We start from the raw sequence: 20,593 nt of genomic DNA, 5'->3' as shown, positions 1-20,593 counted from the left end.
AAGTAAATTGAATGCTCTTCTTGTACCATTTGGAAAATATGGACGTTTGGGTCTTTTTTGAAAGGCAAGTTTTGTCCCAACTGAAATAATTACCGCAAGTGCTAGTAAACGTGAGTAATCTAAGTTGGAACACACAGAAATAGGTTTCTATTCTCGCCTGCCTTTTTTTTTTTTTTGGAACTAAATGTTGCAGATGAGTATAGCATAGGCATCTTAGCTGGAAAACAGGTGAGACAACAGCTTGAAGTCTTATCTGGTAGCTTGTCATATCTGATCAAAATCTGAAAAACTAAACATTGTATTTTACACATTTTTCTAAGGGTAGGGTTTTTGTGGACGACCACTTTACTACAATAAAATCTTTGCAAATTGTTATTTTACTTTGGTCAGTTTTTAGACATTGTGAAAGAGTTACAGATGTTTTACTTCTCATTCCAGAAATCAATGATTGTGCACAAGTGCGCATACTAATGGTGCATAAAATGATTCACAGATTGCTTTGTGCACGGTTAATTTCGGCTCTGATTTAAATAGACAACAAAGAATTGTATACATTTATGTTAAAAAATTTTGTTGGCTAAACAATGTGTCCATCATCATTTACATTGTTTACTACTGGCTGAAGATATTCTGACCCATTGGAGGCAATATCAAGTTTTATCTAACTGGCCCGTATAGGCTAATGCGGGTTGTGGACTGTGAAGAAAAGCCTGCTATTGGCCAAGAAAGGTGTCAATCAAAAGGGGAGAGGCTAAGTACCATATTGGGAATAATTATAAGAGTCTGATTATTTTTAAAGGGGTGCTTTCAGGCAGATTTCTAATCATCTGTCAGCATTATAGTGTGTTTTGGAGTAAATATTTTCAACGGTTTTATTTTATGGATTGTCCTTGATGTATCAAACCATTTTCGAGGACATCCAAAGAATTTGATGACGGGGGACAAAATTAGTGAGTTACGTCGGCTTTATAGTATTCGGGTACCTTGTTTCAGACTAATCGTGATGTTTCTGTGATGAATGTATTTTTAAATGGTCATATTTTGAATACCAAGAGTAGCTTTCCAATGATATGTGGCATGACAAATTTCAGTGAGTGGTGACATAGTACAGCCACCAATTTGTTAATAAAAAGTCCAGCGGCCGTCGAGCAAATAAGGGGTTAAACTTATCACTAAACCACACAAAAAAATTTGCAAGACTAAAATAGGTTGCTCGCTCGGACACGTACCTTGCATTTTTAAATTGTTATACGTTTCAATTCTTTAGGCTGACCAGTCACAGATTTATGAAAAATAAAATACTATGAATTAGAAGTTTTTGTTTTGACGTAATCATATTTAGATTCCACTCAAAGATAGTGTTTTATCAATCAAGGACAAAACTGAGCAAAACATATTTATGGTTGAAATGATGAAATCTTGTGGATTTTTCATAAACACAACATTAGGGGGTAGTCACTTACTGTCTTCATCAAACGGCACAGGTCTACAGTAAACCACTAGGTCAGATAACTCCAGTGCAATCTTCTTTCTTCTCTCCATCATCTTCCCCTCCTCCAGCTGCATAGAAAAATAGACAAAACATGAAAACAATGTAACACAAAGTGTGAACAAACCAAAACTAAAAGACAGACCAAGCGCAAAAAGAGCATCTCATTAACTCAAGGGCGTGTGACACGTACCTTAGCTTCCGAGGTCATCGCCACATCCCGTATCTTGAAAACCCATTCCTTCAGTTCCTCTTGAGTATTGGCGGCAACCTCCAGCACTGGTCCCGTCCGCATGGCTGTGGTCGGTACGAGGGAGAAAACGTGCGGCCTGCTTCCTTTCCCATCAGGTCTCACAACTGTTTTGAAAACATCAGGTCAAAATTAGAACAGCTAACTTGTCCTTACCTCTGCAATTAATGTATTTTCAGTTCTTTTCCACAAGTATATCTTAAACACTGAAATCTCTAAAAGTGATTAAAACATGTTGCCGGACAAAAATGCAAAGCCATTAAAGGGCGAGACAAAACATAATCAAGATAAAGACAGCCAACAAAAGGTGGACAACTGAATTATAACCCCAAACTCTAGTTCCAATTCCTACATTTTCATTTGAATTCAAAAATAGGGATAGAGGAAAAGATGTTGCTTGCCATTGAACCAGAAGTACAATTGAAAACCACAAAGTGTTTAAAGATAAATAAATAAATTGACAAAATGTCGACCCTAAATCTTACAGTAGAGAGACAAATGCCCATATAAAAATAGTTTTCATTTCTAGTAACAGCTAGCTGTAGTGAAAGTAATATGCATAAGTTTTAAATACATTGACTAAAAAGCACACAAAAAAATATATAAAGATACAAAATACATTCAGTTCCAAAATGTAATTGAAAACTGTTAATACTAACAAATAATCCATTCATCCATTATCTAAACCGATTATCCTCAGTAGAGTCCCAGGGGTGCTTGAGCCCATCCCAGCTAGCTTCGTGCAGTGGTCAGAGGACACTCTGAATAGGTCGTAAGCGAGGCACAGGGCACACAGAGACACACAACTCACACCGGGGGACAATTTTGACCACCCAATTAACCTGACAATGTTTTTGGTATGTGGGAGGAAACCCACGCAAGCAATGGGAGAACACGCAAACTCCGCACATGAAGGCTGGTAGCTGCATTTGATCCCATGACCTCAGAACTGTGCCGCAAATAATATATATTCAAATTTCGAATATGGGTAGCTCGGCAGCGCAGTGGTTAGCGCGTGTGCGGCACAGTTCTGAGGTCATGAGATGGAACCTTCCTGTGTGGAGTTTGCTTGTTTTCCCCATGCTTGCGTGAGTTTCCTCCGGGCACTTTGGTTTCCTCCCACATTCCATACAACAAAAACAGCCTTTTGTAATACCACAGCAGAAATCAACAATTCAAAAGCAGCATTAATAGGAAAAAAAAACAAAAAAAAAAACTTTAATCTTGGAGGAAAGCAAGCAGACAACATTGGTGTTGCAGCATCCCACAGCTAAACGGGAAGTGGAATGTAGATTGGGGGAGCTCACCAATTTGACAGGACGAGACGTCCACACTTCCTCTAAGCAGATCTCCCAGGGGACTGTTTTCTGTCATCTCCTGCTGGACAGGGAAGAAGAGCGCGAGTGAATAATCGGGTGAAACCGAGGAAGCACAAAGCACTGCGTGGATTTGATGCTCACACTTCTGTCTGGCTCCGATTCAGACGGAATGATCTCCTCCACGTAGTTTGCAGGAAACCACAGTTGCTTTTTCCCTCCGCAGTCTCCCTTCCACCTGGAATAAGTATGCCATTGACGCACGACCAAACATATACAAAATGGATTTCAAACTCACCATCCCCCTTCCTGCTTGTCGACGTTGGAGATGGTGGCATTTTTCGTGAAAGAGAGTTCATCATCTCGTTGGGCTTTATACTCATACATGGCTCTTACCGTACACTGTGAGGAGCACACAGGAAGTTATAGTAATGCCGTAAGAAATGTAACCAGCAGTTTTCACAGCTGACACTCACCTTAAAGGTAGGCATTTGATTGGCTTCCACATAAAAACCAGGATTTCTGCCCTCATACAGTGACCCATAGTCAGGCTCCTGTCAGATAGGACATGGTCTCTTAATCTAACTGTTATTATAGCATCATTAAATAGCCACATAGAAACTTTCCTCCCAAAATTGTTTATTCCTAGTTACTTAAGAGTCTTGACAGACACATCACTAACATTTCTAACTCAAGATTGATATTCATGACAATGTTTAAAAATGAAAACCAATTTAGATAGATTGAGTAAATGCCAAATACTTTAGAAAGACATTAAAATCTGATTGCCTTAAAGAACAGAATGCAGATACATAATTGAATAAAATGATCAAACAAAATGTTAAAACAAAAAAAATGGAAATGTGCAAAATCATAATCTCATATGCAAATAAGACCTAAATTGTCAGTAATAATACAATTACTAAGAAAGTAGAATAAGAGTAAAGTATACAGGAAGGGACCAATTAAAAAAAACTGCAGACTGTTTATTTGCATCTTGGCATATTAGGGACAGTGGTGTGCACTTTTGAGAATGCATGTTATACACGACTACAACGAAAAGAGCTTGATAAGGATTTATTACACTGATTTATCAACCTATGCCTTTCCACATTAGTGTATGAATTCATTTTTATTTTTTCATTGAGATTAAATTTGAGAAACAGATGCATACATTTATTAGCATGTAAATTATCTTGTAATGACAAGATGCAGAGACAAATTAGTAAGGTATTAGAACATGCTGCTTATAAATATCTCTCCAAGCATGGTAAAATTCCTTTGTCAACACTTTCCAAACAGTCCTAAGCGATACTCACAGCAGTGCCGATTTTTTCCAGTGTGTCTTCATTGATGGGATATCGCAGTTTCATTTTGCGATACAGGGGGTGCTTCTCATAGTAACTGATGAGATCCACGAGGCTGTCAAACTCTGAAGTGCCCAGAACCACAGTCTGACCCTCTTGCTGGACACGACAGTGCTTAATCTTGCCCTCAGCCCTGTACGGGAAAAATAGGACAACAGTAAGTAACTAACCTCACTTATGCTTTACACTTTCACACTGTAGTCATGAAATCGTAGTTACTTGCCTGAATGAAATGGCAAAGGAATTGGATTCAGTCCTTTTTCTGACAAGGAAAGCCCCGTCTCTAGGAACCCTCATCAGCATGTTCTCAGCATGGCTCCTGGATAGGTTTGCATGGTACCACCTGAAATGGATTAAAAAACAAAACAAAAAAAACAGAACAGGTACATTTCTTTGCAAATGACAGAACAGTGGATGCAGCCAAACTCATGGTAAAAAAAAATCTTTTAAGAAATATATTTTTTTAAATATCGGAGTGTGACTCACTCTTTGCTCTCATGGGCATTGGTCTGTGGCACCGGCTCAGTCAATTTCATCTCAAATTCATTGCAGCGCAACGCCACCTGTTGGTAATGGTTGATGAGGGCAAAAAGCGTATCAAAAACCAGGTTGTCAGTCAGGTAGAATTTGGGGCTGCCAGCTTCTTGACGGGAATGAATGCGACAGTGCTGCACTCGTCCTGACCGCCTGGAAAAGAGAGATCAAATTGTGACATTGTGAATTGTCTTCTATCCACTCAAGTTTTCTGACAGACTTTCTGACTTTCTTGATCATGAGGTGTATAAAGTTTGATCCCACATGTACTTTTTATTCCACCTTTTGAGGGTATCTTTAAAGCCTTATAAAAGATGTTTAAAATATTTTGTTCAATGTTGATTTGTCCTGGAAACCTCTGAGCATATACATTTAATCCATTACTTTCATTGATCGCTGCATTCATGACTGTATCTATTCCAAATCAATGCGATGGCAGACAAAGGGAATGATCCAAACATGACTTTAAATCCGTTAAATCCATGCACTGGCTGAATTAGCACCTCGTTTGATGTCCCATTTACGAAACCTAAGTTAAAAAAATTTTTTTTTTAAAAAACATTTCATATTAAAAATTACTATTAGTTAATGAGTGATTCATCATGGGAATGTGAATGGTGTGCAATAGCGAGGAATGCAAAAAAACATTTTACCGGAAACACAAAATTCAGAATGCAGAACTCACCAAAAAGACAGTGTGTAATCCCCCACAAAAGTCTCACTCTCTCGAACCAGGAAAGAGCCATCCGGTGCTCCGGTTTCCAGGCAGTATTCTGACAACAGCCGCTCGGCTATCTGTCGCCCATCCCGCCCTGCGCCCAACTTTCCGTGAAACCACTTTTCTGTCACGTGCTGATCCATTCCATTGGAAACCTGCCGATGAGCACGAGAGACTCATTAAACAATCTAAATCACCTCAAACAGGAAACACTTGAGGCCAAATATTTGAACTGATACAAAGGTCTCGCCTTGGGACGGGTGTGGTCATTAATCATGCAAAGCGAGGTCCACTAACCTCTCTGTGCTCTTCCTCCTCATCGTTGCCCTGATTACTCGAGGTCTCCTCAGAGTAGTAGATCTTAGTGCTTGTCAGGACAAAGAAATGAGGATACCACTCCTGCAGCCACAGGGATAGGAAATGAGGGGGCAGATTGCATGAGTGACATTAATTATTTAGAACATCCATGTGTTGCACAGAAATGTGATCACCATTCTACAATGAAAAGGAGTTTTATAATATGTTTCCAATCAGGATACCATTGCACAACACTAAATAAACAGACCTTGCAAATGTGTTCAGTTTAAAAGGTCTTTGAAATGTATTTACATGATTGATTGGGTCCTCCAAATACAGGATTCCATTTTTGATGGAGTTGCTGATGTCGTTCTCGGAGTAGGGCGTTGAGGTAGAGACCTCCTCGTAGGCACTGCCCTCAGCAAGCTTCTTGTGCTGCCGCGCAAAAAAGTAGAACATTAAAATCGATGGTTACTAATCACGTGATCTGCATTCAGGCAACCAAAGTAGTGGTGGCTATGATGGATAAAAACATTAGTACGTCTGTATATTTAGATCAGGGGTCTCAAACTCAATTTACCTGGGGGCAGCCGGAGCTAGGGTCTGGGTAAGGTTGGGTTGAATCAGGTGGTGCAATTTTACCTCATTATTGTCATTAACCTAGAAGTATGACGGTCAAAGCTATAGTTTGCCGTCATTACACAAACCTTCCAGGCTAAGTTACAACAACAAATGTTCACTGATGTACAGACATGACCAATATGCACTAGAGAAAACCTTGTGATTAACCCATTAGCAATCCTGTAAAATTTGCCTAATATCTCAATCCAAGACGCACCCAAAGTAAATTCAATGCCGTATTTGAATCGTTTGGAGAATATGGACAGCTTTGGTCTCTTTTGAAAGCCCACGCTCTGAAATGTCCCAAACTGAAATAATCACTGCAAGTGCTACAAATATTAGTAATCTAAGTTGGAAAACACAGAAATACTAAGTTTTTATTATCTCCTGAATGATTTTTTTTTTGCAGTCACATGCTTTAAAAAGAGCATAGGCATATCGGCTGGAAAACAGCTGGAAAAATGACATGAGTACAAATCGCAAATATGAATACATTTATGTTGGAAATTTCATTAGCTAACAAATTTGTCAATCATCATTTTAATTGGCCACTTACAACTTAAGATTTTGGAAGCCAAAGTAGGTCATGTGTGTGTTCCCAGGCATTCATTGGCTATGGCAGGCTAAAGGACCGTAAAACGAAGCTTGCAATTGGCTGAGAGCTGTGCCAATCAAAAATGTAGACGCTAACAGCCATAATGGGAATCAGTTTGTTTACTTTTAAAAAGGACATGGCCTCATGAATGTTCAAAGATCTACGGGAACCCTGAGGAAATTATGAGGCGAAACAAAAGGATTACAACAAGAAACGTCAATCGATGCAGAAAGGCCTTAGGCGGATTTTTTTTTTTACTCTGTCGGCACTATTGTGTGTTTTAGAGTAAATATATTACACGATTGGATTCACTGGACTGTACTGAATTTAACAAAACCGTGTATGCGGGGAATCGTTTCATCAGCTATCAGTGAGCTACCCTGGCTTTATAGTTTTTGGGTGTCATCGACGTTCCTGTAACGAGTACATTTCAAAGTGGTCATCATATCTTGAATCCAGAGAGTTTAACTTTAGCTTTCCAATGAGATGTGGCATGACTCTTTTCAGTGACTGGTGACATACTGAAGACACGTCCTTGTTCATCAACAGCCTGACAGCCCAAATGCCAACCCAAAAAAGATGAAAAACTAAGTTTATTCGAGCGCTTCAAACATGTGCAACAATAGGAGCTGCAATGATGATTTCAGCCAGAAGGTGGCGTCAGCACGTAAAATATTTTTGAAGTTACATACTCCACTTTTAAGTTAGCGTTGCGGGTTTTTTTTAATTACCTTGATATAAAAAGGAGTTTCCATTAATGTATTTATATCAACAAATGTTAATATGAATATATATGAATCAAATAAAATAGTATCTGAGTTTTGTTGAGTTAAATACTCGTGAATTGGAAATGATTCAGATTAGTATCATAACATAACTCAAAGAGAAATTTGGCACAATCAACTGTAACTAACTGGGCATGAAAATGTAATAAGCTAAAATATGTTAGTGAGAGCTCAATTATGAAAAAATGCAATGAGGAGCCTAACCTTAATGAGAATCTTCTTTTTGAGCTGGTTGGGTGAAGGCAGCCCATCTGCAGCAATATCCACCGCCTTGGTCAACAACATGTCTCCAAACAGTTTCTTAAAGTGGGTAGCCATGTTTCTCTGCTGGACAATGCTGCAGTGGTCCTCGATGGATAAGATAATAGGAAAGCTGCGGGAAAGATTACAAATTGGGAAGTTCCCCTTTCACTGCACTTAAGTGCCACCACTTCTTATCTTGTTTTTTTTTCACACACTACAATTTACTTAAGCTACTTGGTTTCCAAATTTGTGTGTAAAACTTTCCAAAAATGCATCAAGCATGCCACTGAACACAGGCTGAGAGTCTCGAGGAACTCACTCTGACGTAACAAATGCATGCTCTTTGATGGTGGTCAACACGTCACAAAACTTGATCTTTGTTGTGAGGGTGTGCCCGTGGTAAATGACTGGCATTCCATCTGGACCATCCCAGCAGTCCACTGCAACAACAAGACATATCTAGCTAACTACATAAAACAACTTTGCTCCAATTCAAAGAAACCAGCATGACCAGCTACCTTATGAGTAAATGTACAGTGCTCACAAAACAACTTAGTGTGCGCGTCTGCGTGTACATGTGAGGGTGTGGCGGTTAGAGTTGCATTGGAACAGAACGACCAGTCATTACTTACATTCAATACAGCGACAACCCATCCTTAAACAGCGAGCATAGGCCTCCAGAGACGACTCACTGGAAAACTGGTCTCCAGTCAGATATCTAAAATAAGCATGTGAAAAGTCAACGCATGCACAACACTTTCTCGTGCTGACCTTTTTCCAATGTTGACCTGAACAAACGCCCATTTGAAATGCTGTCAAAGTGACATCGGAAGCTGTCATTCCACTTTTTTCAATGAGTATTGTTAGGCAACCAGCATAGAAACTTGACTTTTGAACAACGTTTCTCACACTTTTCAATTGAAGGAAAACCTTTTCCAGACAAAATGTAAGAGGCTACCTATATCCTGGAATTGAGTTATTGACTTCTCCACTTGTGTCTGATTGGCAATAAAAGCTGTGTCTAAGTCTCCCACCAAGATGTTAGCTAATCTCCTGACCTAAAAAAGTACACAAATGCAGACATAAACAACCAAAGAGCCTTACGTGTTGTGTGAAGACGAGATCCAGTAATGGGATAGAGGATTGTTCATATTTTCCGGACATACTTGGTCCAAGGAAGAATCCCAGACGGTGTTCTCTTTGGAGAATAGGTACGTCAGGAACTACATGGGTTGAACCAAAGTAACAACAGCAATTTATTAATAATAAAGTATAAATATTAATTATTCTATATTGGCTGATTTATTAAAATACAAAATGTTAACCTCTGTTTCATAGAAATTTGACAAAACTCCATCAACTCCCTAGCAATCCTGTAAAATGTGACTAAAATCCCAATCCAAGACATATCCAAAGAAATTTGAATGCTGTTCTTGAACCGTGTGGAGAATATGGACGGTTTTGGTCTCTTTAGAAAAGTAACACTTTGAAGTTTGAGTCTGTTTATTCTTAAAAGGGAATAATGAAGAGAAACAAACGGAAGACAACAAGAATCGTCAAATGATTGCGGAATGCTTTTAGCCGTGTTTTTTTAATTTATAATATGTCGGCATTATCGTGTGTTTTGGATTAAACAATTTACACAGTTGGATTCACTGGACCTTCGTGAATGTAACGAGACCATGTTTGCGGAGAATCGTGTCATCAGTTTACTATCAGAACACGTTATTGGTGAGCTCTACCGGCTTTCTAGTTTACGGGTATTTTGTTTTAACTGATCGTGATGTTTTTGTGATTTGTACATTTTAAAATGGTTTTTGAATCATAAGAGTTTAAGCTTCCCAATGATAGGTGGCTTGACATATTTCAGTCACTGGTGTCATTGTGAAGACACGTCTTTGCTTCTCAACAGTAACAGCCCGCTGGCGGGCTGGCGAAACAATAAGGAGTTGAAAGGGTATGAAGCAGGGGTCGGCAACCTATGGCTTGCGAGCCAGCAGTCGCACGCGAGCGCACGGCTAAATAATAATGATTTTTTTTTTAAGCGCATTTACCTGCTAAAAACACCACCACTGAAGCTATCTAACAAATTGCTCACTGAATAGCAAAGCACGGAAAACCATTTACTGATGGCGAATATTTTAAAGAAGCGTGTGTGTGCGTGCGCGTGCCTTCTGCATTGCTGCTGTTATTTCATGTTTTGATATTTTCTGCAACAAGATATCATTGATGAATGGTATAGTAGCTGACCATATTACTTGTTTTTTTGATTGTAGTTTATAGTTGATGAAGAATGGTTGATTCTGGTTAATTTTTGTGGTAAAAAGTTGAAGACAGAATGGCCACAGACCTTTCCACATGTTGTTCACATTCATATGTTAATTGATGAACAAGAATAGTGGAAGATAAATAGGTCAGTTATACCAGTGTGCCGCTTAAATTTTATCTTTCCAAATATTAAGGCCATTATTCACTATTTTTGCACTCTTCAGACGAGGAACTAATAGTCATCCATATCAGTAGGTGGCAGTAGATTTTTATATACTTTTTGTACTAATTAGCCCTTGAAGTAGCACAGTACATTTAATAACTTAACTTGTTTAACAAAGCGGTTTAAGATTGTACTGTAAAAAATAAAAACAAAGCACATCCTTCTTTTTTATATGAAGTATTATTTTCTTTTTTTATATACTAATTATCTGCTTATAAGGTAGTACAGTGAAATAATTGACATAACTTCATTTTCAAACATTTTTGACGGACAGTGTGCCACTGAACTTTTTTTATAAATAAAGGTGTACCTTGGTTCAAAAAGGGTTGAAAAACACTGAGTTATACGATTAAAATGTCTATCCATGTTGTATATTTGGACTGGTGTAAAATGACAGCTCTGTTGGATATTAAAAAAATGATGTGCGAGTCATTAATCTTGGTGTGGCACACCGATTTACAAGGAAATTTGAAAGTGGCAGTCCGCACCGAAAATGTTGCTGACCCCTGGTATAAAGTAATACATCAAAATCTTTTAAATATCTCATGTACCACATGACTAAAATAATATCACAAATCAATATTTTTTTTCCTGAATGATAGTTTTGTTGTACCACCAAGAGGCACTAGACATTACACACTGTCCCTTTAACCCAAAGATATTTTGGAAATTGTTGAAAAACTTTCAGAGACTTAAGTTCTTGCTGTAGTGTTAGTATCCCAGTGCCCTTTTGTGCAAGCAGAGACAGTACCAACGCCTACAGGCCGCTTTACATAAGTGCTCAGTTTTCTGTTGTTTAGTCAATCGTTGCATTATGGCAACCACAGAGAGCACTTACTGCAAACGACTCTAAAGACTCTGCAGCCAACAGTTACAAATAAATAATTTTGTTGGCTATGGATGTTTAATTACCGAGATTTGACTTGTATTGTATCATACTGAATTTGCTAGGCACAGAATATTAATTTTATTCAAAACTATTAGCATTAGGCTAATTAATGATGTTAAGGTTAAGTGATCACTATCTCATGGACCTGAAAGATCTTTCGATCTTCTATAGTAGTAAACCCTAACCACCGGGCCACAGCCTGGGTCATTTGGTAACAAAATCGGGATCCACTGGCTTATAGGGCCTAATCTAGCATTTAGAGTAGCCCCCAGCCTGGTTTCTGTCCTACACAGCAGCTGACCTTTAAAATTCACAGGCATTGCTTCTAGCAAAGGGTTCCTAGCCAATGAACCTGAAACAAAAGGTTGTATGATATTGTATCAGATCATGTTGTACCATATTGTATTGTATTGCATTCCATATTTATTACTACAGTCATGTAAAAAATACATTAAAAAATATCATACAGTTTTCTCAATTTATACGTTTTTTTCTCTTATTTGGTCTAATTCTCAATAACACGGGGCAGAGGTGTGTGCACATGGCCATTGCAGCATTGATCTTGAACGTCGCGAAGGATTCAAAATCGTTTTCTACACACATAAAGATGGCAGAAAAAGCATATCTATTTCTGTGAAAGAAAACTGTGTGTGTCTTATTTGGGGCGTGACTGTGGTTGCGGCAAAGCGGCACAACGTGGAGCGCTATTTCAGCACTTGTCACATAAGCTTCCATGCTACACAAATCAAAAAATTATAAAAATCACGTTTACCTCATCTTGGAGAAAATAAGGCTGTTCCACTTCTCGAAGAGGGTCCTTCAAGTAGCCGAACATAAACTCCTGAACTTTGCTGTCATCTGTGGCCCACATATCCTGCATGTACACGGAGTGTGTTGAAACCAAGATATTCAAGTTAAAAGGGGGAAATCAATCTGCAACAACACACAGAAATGATTACCTTTTGAGAATCCAACAGGAAGCTTTTAAAGTCCTCGAGGGAGATCCTCTGTTCTGGTCTGTCAATGAACCTAGCAGAGAAAGTAATGTGTGAGTAAGCACACAAACGGGATGTGGCTGAGCACTGCCTTATTTGTTTGGCTTAGGCCTACCTCTGCAAAAATGGGAACTCGAGCTGAAAGTAGTAAAGATGGAAAAAACATCCATTAATTGGGCAGCTGAGAATAGGCACAAAATGATGTCTTATGTGTGTGGTTTATCATTGCAGACATTGAAATAGTCTATTATAAATACACGCCAACCGGCCTCATCTATGTCAGCATGTTTATGTGTGTCTAATGGCCCCTGGCAGAGAACCTCATGAGTTTTGAACTGGGCAATTATTGATCTGGCTGCCATTTGAGAAGAGACAGATGGGGCAGATGCATGCCTGGGCAACAGCATCGGACTGTGGGGGTGGATTGTCAAGCAATAAAACTCAGACTCTCTTCTGTTAATGCTGACATGTGACAAGAAGCGCCATATCAACTTACATTTTTTTGAGCATCAAACATGAGGTTGCGGTAAAGTTGTGAAAACTGGCCAAAAGATACTTCTCCATTCCTCCACTCGGAGTCCTGGGAGACAAAAAAGACAATAAATAAGAGCTGTCATCTTTGAGCTCAAGTGCTACACGAGATAAAACACAAACAGGAAAGCTTCAGAAACGCAAGCCAGATAGTTAAGCATATTGAGGTTACCGGAAGTTTTTCTCGGAGGAACCTCATGTTGGGCACCCTGTAGTTGACTTGGCTTAGCATATTCTTCAGATCCTTACAGGATATCCTAGACAAGAGCACACATAGGGTTTAGAAAATTAAACACAAGTATAAAAGTGCACGTAGTTTCAGGTCTTCTAAACAGAAGAGACAACAAAAAAAACATGGACTTTCTTTGTAATTTAAGATTCAAAAAACAACTAAAGTGCTGCACATATTCTTTTCTGTGGCAGGAAAACGTACTAGTGTAGCTTAAAGTGCTTACCGGTCTTCTCTGTTACGGTCAACGGCATAGAACTGTTTCCGTAACCACCTAAATAAGAACAATTATTATGCATTAAAAACATTGTGCAAAAGCCAAGGTGTTGCAACTTCCTTACCTCTCTATTTGAAGTGGTGTTGGGGACTTCAGTGTGTCGGCAACAAGCCAGTTTAAACCTTTTACCCACATGCTCATCTCCTCATCAGACGTCGCTGTTATTTGGTCAAGCAAAAAAGGAACAAAGCATATCTGTTGTTAGAGCGCCGTAAAAAAGTATTTGCCCCTTTCCTGATTTCTGTGTTTTTTTGCATATTTATCACTCACAAATGTTTTAGACCACCAAATACAAAATGCAGTTTTTAAGTGTTGATTCCATTTACTAAGAACCAAAAAATCAAAACCTATCTGGCCCAATGTAATATATTAATTGATCTCTGGACCTGATCGTGAGCTGGCCAACCTTTGGCAAAAATCAAACGTTTACGATAATTGGTATTAAGACTTTCATAACAGTGTGAAGGAATTTGGATCCATTCTTCTTTGTAAAACTGTTTCAAATTTGCCAAATTGAAGGATTTTCTAACATTAACTGCCTGTTTAAGGTAACACAACAGCATCTCAATTGGATTTAAATCCGGATTTTGACTTGGCCACTCCAGAACCTTCATTTGGTTTTATCTTAGCCATTCATTAATTTTGAGGGCACAAACTAATGGCCGGACGTTTTCCTTCAGGATCGTCTGGTTAACACAAGAATTCGCTATTCTGTCCAGCACAGAAAATAGTCCTGGTCCTGAGGTGTCAAAGCAGCCCCAGACCATCACACTGCCACGACTATGCTTGACTGTTGGCATCATGTTCTTGTCAAATGCTGTGCCATTTTTATACCAGATGTGGACTACACACCTTCTAAAAAGTACAAGTTTTGACTTATCAGTACAGAATGTTTCTCTACAAGTGTTGTGGATAATTTCTTTTTCACATAAGGCCAAATAGGCCTACATTTTTAGTGCCTCAATGAAGGGAAACTATTTAAAAACCGCATATTGTATTTCCTTCAGTTGTCATTGTGTGATTAAAATTTGTTTGATTATCTGAAACCTTTGTGAGTGATAAATATGCAAACACTTTTTCCACATCACTGTATGCTGTCTTAGTTTCTACGATTAAACATCGTTTGAAATATACCTGCGAGGCTAAGTGATTTCAGGCGGAATTCTGCCCCATAAAGAATGACAAAACAGTGGGCTTGATCCAGCCTGGCAGCAGAATCCTCCATGTAGCGCTCAAAGTCCCGGGACTTCTGACCGGGCCGGATCTCTTTGATCTCTCGAATGTCAACTGGTGAGACGGATTACAAATGACAAAATCTCAATACATCATCCTAAACCGGGGGTCGGCAATACGCGGTTCAGGAGCCGTATGCAGCTCTTTAGAGCTGCCGAGTGGCTCCCTGGCGCTTTACCAAAGATGTTTACACATTGAAAAAGATTGGGGAGGATTTTTTAAATTTTATTTCAAAATGGTTTCTGTAGGAGGAAAAACCTGTGGAACAGATTTTCAGGAGCTGGTACGAGTTCACGAGCGATTGTGCTGCATTGCTTCACTACTTTACTCTCTCTTTCCACTGTTCCTTGGGGTCCAAGCTACGCTCATTTTAAAGGGGAAGCGACAATAGCGAGGCAGGCGGCTGGTTTCAAAAAAATCGGCTTGTGTTAATGTTCGCGTATGGACACTTAAGATAGATGTGGCGTTAGAGAAGAGGGAGGTCACTGGTGCAAAAGTTTGGTTCCTTTAGTCAGTCAGTTTGTAGCACGGATGAACGTGAGCTGCAGCCATCAGTAGCTCCTGTTTGAATGTGTTTTAACGCTTGTTATTATGTTATTAAATCAGCCATCTGACTTATTTAGCAACTGTATGTCTTGACCAAACGTAAGAGCATTACATAGTGATGTGCTTCTCGGGACAAATCCCTGAAGCATGTGTCGAGTAATTTAGATGAGTGGCCCATTAACCGCAAGTTTGAAACCTTGCAGCGCGGGTGTACCACGTGACTGATTCAGGAAATGATTCGCTGGGTTTGGTTGCAGTTCGAGATAAAACAGCAAAGAAACACTTTGGATTCCCCTCAACTTTACATGTGTCTAAAATCTTTAGAAAAAACGTTTGACATTGAATGAATTAAAAAATATATTTTTAAAAACAATAAGCACTTTATGATCCCTCCTTATTTCACATTTTCCCTTGTTGCATAAGTAAAAACAGACAAAGTAACACAAAACAATTCATGTTAAAATTTTACACACACACACATTTTATATATATATATATATATATATATATATATATATATATATATATATACATACATATATATACATATATACATATATACATATATACATATATATATATATATATACATATATATATACCGTATTTTCCGCACTATAAGGCGCACCTAAAAGCCTTTGTTTTTTTCAAAAGCTGACCAGGCGCCTTATAATACAGTGCGCCTTATTTATGGATCAATTTTAAAATTGCAAAGTTTTCTAACTAACTTGCAGCCGCCGACTCGATTTTCCCCCGAACGCCAAGTAGTACGCGGTGTATGCTGGGACTTATTTACCGGCGTTTCATTGGCTAACCAATGTGTCAATCATCATTTGAATCGATCACTATTGGCTAAAGTTATTCGGAGGTCAAGAGGCGGATCCTTTTTATCATTTACAGGCTGGCATTGGCTTAAACGGCAACACAAAGCCTGCAATTGGCCAAAACAACGGTGTATGCTGGGATTTATTTACCGGCGTTTCATTGGCTAACCAATGTGTCAATCATCATTTGAATTGATCACTATTGGCTAAAGTTATTCGGAGGTCAAGGGGCGGATCCTTTTTATCATTTACAGGCTGGCATTGGCTTAAACGGCAACACAAAGCCTGCAATTGGCCAAAACAACGGTGTATGCTGGGATTTATTTACCGGCGTTTCATTGGCTAACCAATGTGTCAATCATCATTTGAATTGATCACTATTGGCTAAAGTTATTCGGAGGTCAAGGGGCGGATCCTTTTTATCATTTACAGGCTGGCATTGGCTTAAACGGCAACACAAAGCCTGCAATTGGCCAAAACAACGGTGTATGCTGGGATTTATTTACCGGCGTTTCATTGGCTAACCAATGTGTCAATCATCATTTGAATCGATCACTATTGGCTAAAGTTATTCGGAGGTCAAGAGGCGGATCCTTTTTATCATTTACAGGCTGGCATTGGTTTAAACGGCAACGCAAAGCCTGCAATTGGCCAAAAAAGATGAATGTTTATGGCACGTGGCTGACGGCATAGAGAAAGCATTTTTTCCTATTCTGTATTTGAAATTATTTTATTCTCCTGGATTTACTACCCTCACGGATATAAGAGGGCATTGGCTGCACATTATTATGAACACAACGACTTCGGTGAGCTACTTCGGGTTTTATATTGTCCCTGTATCTTGTTTCAGACTGAACTCGATGTTTCTGTGATAAGCGGTGCAGATAATGGATGGAATGGAGTGTCTATTTTTAAATTAAACTCAATTCCAAGTGTTTATTGTCATATGCACAGTAAAGTTGCGAGCGAAAAAGAAAATAGAAACTCAGGAATGGTTGGCATTTCTTGAATCCCAAGACTTGAACCTTCCGAATGATGGAACAATGCATTTAAGTGACATCGTACGGACACCGCATCTGCACGTGTTCTCGACACGTATTTGCGTCTTTGCAAGCTTTGGGAATGTTAAGGGGGTAATAAGTTGGACTTAACTCTCTGACTGTTTTGTCCACGTTCCCATTGTAGCGCCTTATAATCCGGTGCGTCTTATCTCTGTCAAAAATCGGACCAAAAACTATTTTTTTGGGGTGCGCCATATAACCCAGTGCGCCTTATAGTGCGGAAAATACGGTACATATATATATATTTAGAGCATGATTTACACAACATTTCATTGCATGCACAAAGCATGTTATATGTTGTGTTGTTCTGTCCATATGATGGCATAGTTGAGGAAATGAATCATTTAGAATCATTTTGTGTGTGTGTGTGTGTGTGTGTGTGTGTGTGAAGCGTTTCGCTCCAGGGCTTCACTGGTTTATGGGGCTTCATTTTGACATCACTAGCATAACAGTATGAAGAGAAATATAAAAGAGGAAGGCTGATGATTCAACATGTCTTGGAGAAAATTATTTGCGTTCATTGCCAGAATTTTTACCCCAAGTGCGCAGCGTGGCTGCTTGGGACCGGAAAAACATGGCAGAGACATAAGTGGGGATTTCACTGTGTAAAAGAAATACAAATTTACTGACTATGATTTGTATAAATAATAACATTGGAATGATAGTTCATGTACTTTTGCTTAGTATTCAAATCAATGTTTTTATGTTTACTGAATGAAAGTTTCTGGTACCACTAAGAGGCACTAAATATTACACACTGGCTCTTCAAGAAGTGGATTGCATCTTCAAACTACACTACTGTGGCGGGTTTTGTTGCAACCCTGGAGATTAATAAGTGGGAAAACATGAAGAAGTCATTAATCAAGATATCAGAACACTTATTAGCAGACTTCAAAAACGAAAGTTAAATAGTGCACAAAATTGAAGACATGTCTCTCTCAAGACAGTGAAGGTAAGGGCCAATAAAATGGCAAATCAAGGACATTCAGCGCCAAAATACTCAATAACCTGTGATGAATCGTGTAATGTGATGGATTTCTTCATAGCATTTCTTTAATTATGTCAAGGCAAAAAAAAACAACTGTAATTCAATAATATTGTCATGAAGTTTAACTTGAGGCGGTATCCTACAACAGAGTAGACACGTGGTGAATCATTATCAAGAGTACGATATGGGCCAGAAACTACTGTAGTTCAGACCATTGAACAACTAATCCAATGCCAACAGTGTGGTACTCATCAATGGTATCATTGGAGCCTGGTTTCGAACCACAGTCGGTGTGAGACTAGGCTAAATTCTCTCTCCAAGGTTATTTTTTTTTTTTGCAGAGGATCATGTCCAAAGCTCTGGAGAAACATAAAGGTACAGTCAGTATGTATTTGGTGACATAATATCACTAACCTCCATTTTGCAGATGATATTGCCGGAGACGAACAGAAACTCCTGTCAATCGCCTGGACAAAGCATCAACCAATTATGGGATGGAAATCAGCACGGAAAAAAAACAGAGGTATTGACCAACAAACCCCAAGGTATAACCACAAACATCACCATCAACCACAGAGAGGTAGAACCTTTCACCAAATTTAACTATCTTGGAGCTGTCATATCAGAAGAGGGGTCAGAATGAGAAATCATGGCCAGGATAGCTTAAACAAAACTCAGAATTGCGAGACCTAAAGCCATCTGGAGGGACAAGCCCATAGCAGTGAAATCAAAGATCACGCTCATGCAAGCGCTGGAACGCTCATGCAGGCGCTGGTTACTTCCATTCTCCCCTATGCTTGCAAGACATGGACACTCACAGTAAAACTGGAAAAGAGAATCCAGGCAATGGAGATGCGATGCTACATGAAATTTCTAGGCATCAGCTATTCAGCCCAAGTGACATACAAAACTGTGCGCAACACCATCAGAGGGCATATTGGACCCTACAAAGAAATGTTGTCAACTGTGCACAGGCAGAAACTTCAGTGGTATGGTCACGTCACGCGATGATCAGGAATGACCAAGATAGTTCTCCAGGACAAAGAACAAGGGGGGCAGGAGGAGAGGAAGACCGAAAAAATAATGGACTAGTGCCAACCTTGCCACGACCCTAGAACAAGCTTTTAACAGTGGAACAGGTTGTCCAGAGTTGCGTCCGAATTGGTGCCCTAAAGAACCAAGCGGTTAAGGGATCCATGAACCGTGGAAAAAAAAAACAACAACAACACACAATACCAAAATACACAAAAGATTAATAGGGTTAAAGTTGCAGTTTGAACAAAACAACCAAAGAAATGACAAATTGGACATTGAATCTGCAAATCAAGTATAAAAAAAGCTTATTGGAGAACATTACTATCCACCACAGCCCGGCAAAAAACATGCTGCAAGCTATGTGCTTTTAATTTTTGTGTCGCTAACAATTAGACTTGGCTGAGTTACAAAAACAAAGATGATCTCTACCAGGCAAATGTGCTGGCTGCTAACCAACTTGAAATAAACTTTTACATTGACTGATGTGTTATAAATTAAAGCTGTTGAATGGTGGTTTTGGAACCTGCATTTTGTAAATGAGCAGACAGAGTTTACACATGAGGTGGCTCAAAAGCTTGGGAAGCAAACGTTTTCTCCTGTGAACACACGCATACAGACAAACAGCTCCTGCCACTCTTCCTGCTCCTACAACACACTTCCTGTGCTTTTGTCGCCTACACACCACATCTGCTTTTGTTAATGTGCACATATCGTTTTTCTGAAACAAAATTTACAAAAAGACTTTACTTGCAAAGAAAAAATATCTAAGCTAGTAAGCAGGCTTTACATGGGTTTTAACTTGCAGTGTGTCACATATTCCAGTCACAACTGTTTGATGATAAAGTAACAGACAACAGCCAGATTGGATGTAGCACCTGCATGACAGCCACCTCAAAGCTACCATTCACCCGCATGAGCTGTGTGTTGCTGTACTGTTCACCACATGTGCAAATAGACTTACGCAAAATATTGTGTTAAAGTGAGGGGCCGACTTGAGCAGATGCCGGAAATAAGACGGTAGCCTGAGGTATAACCTCATTAAAGGAGATGAGAGGATGTAGCCTGCAGCAGCACACTCCCACGCTTCCGTCATCTCTCCGTCCTGCTTCCCTCAAGCACTTTGAATGTCCACAGCCAGGATATACGTAGTATGTATATAATATTTAAAACCACCCATCCATCCATCACATATTTGAACTTTTTTTAAAAATTCATGCATCTCGCACGGTTTCAAAGGAACACAATTTACAGAATGCAATGACCTTATCAAGAATTGTCT

The 20,593-nt window shown here is 39.2% G+C and overlaps 1 protein-coding gene across 3 annotated transcripts in view; it reads right to left on the bottom strand.

The window, feature by feature from the left end:
• The window catches only part of plcg1 (phospholipase C, gamma 1), a 39,604-nt gene that overhangs the window by 7,802 nt on the left and 11,209 nt on the right, over nt 1-20,593 (bottom strand). For 2 of the 3 annotated variants that reach the window (XM_088332711.1, XM_088332710.1), the window contains exons 3-26: nt 14,762-14,914; nt 13,692-13,785; nt 13,577-13,624; nt 13,294-13,378; nt 13,087-13,170; nt 12,706-12,728; nt 12,555-12,624; nt 12,368-12,469; nt 9,320-9,438; nt 8,848-8,933; nt 8,535-8,655; nt 8,177-8,345; nt 6,284-6,406; nt 5,972-6,073; nt 5,642-5,829; nt 4,909-5,109; nt 4,646-4,765; nt 4,375-4,555; nt 3,532-3,609; nt 3,354-3,457; nt 3,200-3,293; nt 3,047-3,119; nt 1,683-1,846; nt 1,464-1,560 (exon numbers count right to left, since the gene is read on the bottom strand). In XM_088332711.1, coding sequence (XP_088188837.1) covers nt 1,464-1,560; nt 1,683-1,846; nt 3,047-3,119; nt 3,200-3,293; nt 3,354-3,457; nt 3,532-3,609; nt 4,375-4,555; nt 4,646-4,765; nt 4,909-5,109; nt 5,642-5,829; nt 5,972-6,073; nt 6,284-6,406; nt 8,177-8,345; nt 8,535-8,655; nt 8,848-8,933; nt 9,320-9,438; nt 12,368-12,469; nt 12,555-12,624; nt 12,706-12,728; nt 13,087-13,170; nt 13,294-13,378; nt 13,577-13,624; nt 13,692-13,785; nt 14,762-14,914 — 2,679 coding nt within the window. The remainder of the gene's footprint in view (nt 1-1,463; nt 1,561-1,682; nt 1,847-3,046; nt 3,120-3,199; nt 3,294-3,353; nt 3,458-3,531; nt 3,610-4,374; nt 4,556-4,645; nt 4,766-4,908; nt 5,110-5,641; nt 5,830-5,971; nt 6,074-6,283; nt 6,407-8,176; nt 8,346-8,534; nt 8,656-8,847; nt 8,934-9,319; nt 9,439-12,367; nt 12,470-12,554; nt 12,625-12,705; nt 12,729-13,086; nt 13,171-13,293; nt 13,379-13,576; nt 13,625-13,691; nt 13,786-14,761; nt 14,915-20,593) is intronic. The other variant, XM_088332712.1, reaches the window with a different exon arrangement.

This window comes from Urocampus carinirostris, chromosome 3, assembly GCF_059441175.1.
Source record: "Urocampus carinirostris isolate Australia breed hairy pipefish chromosome 3, RoL_Ucar_1.0, whole genome shotgun sequence".
NCBI lineage: Eukaryota > Metazoa > Chordata > Actinopteri > Syngnathiformes > Syngnathidae > Urocampus > Urocampus carinirostris.
This window is presented reverse-complemented; position numbering and strand designations above follow the sequence as displayed.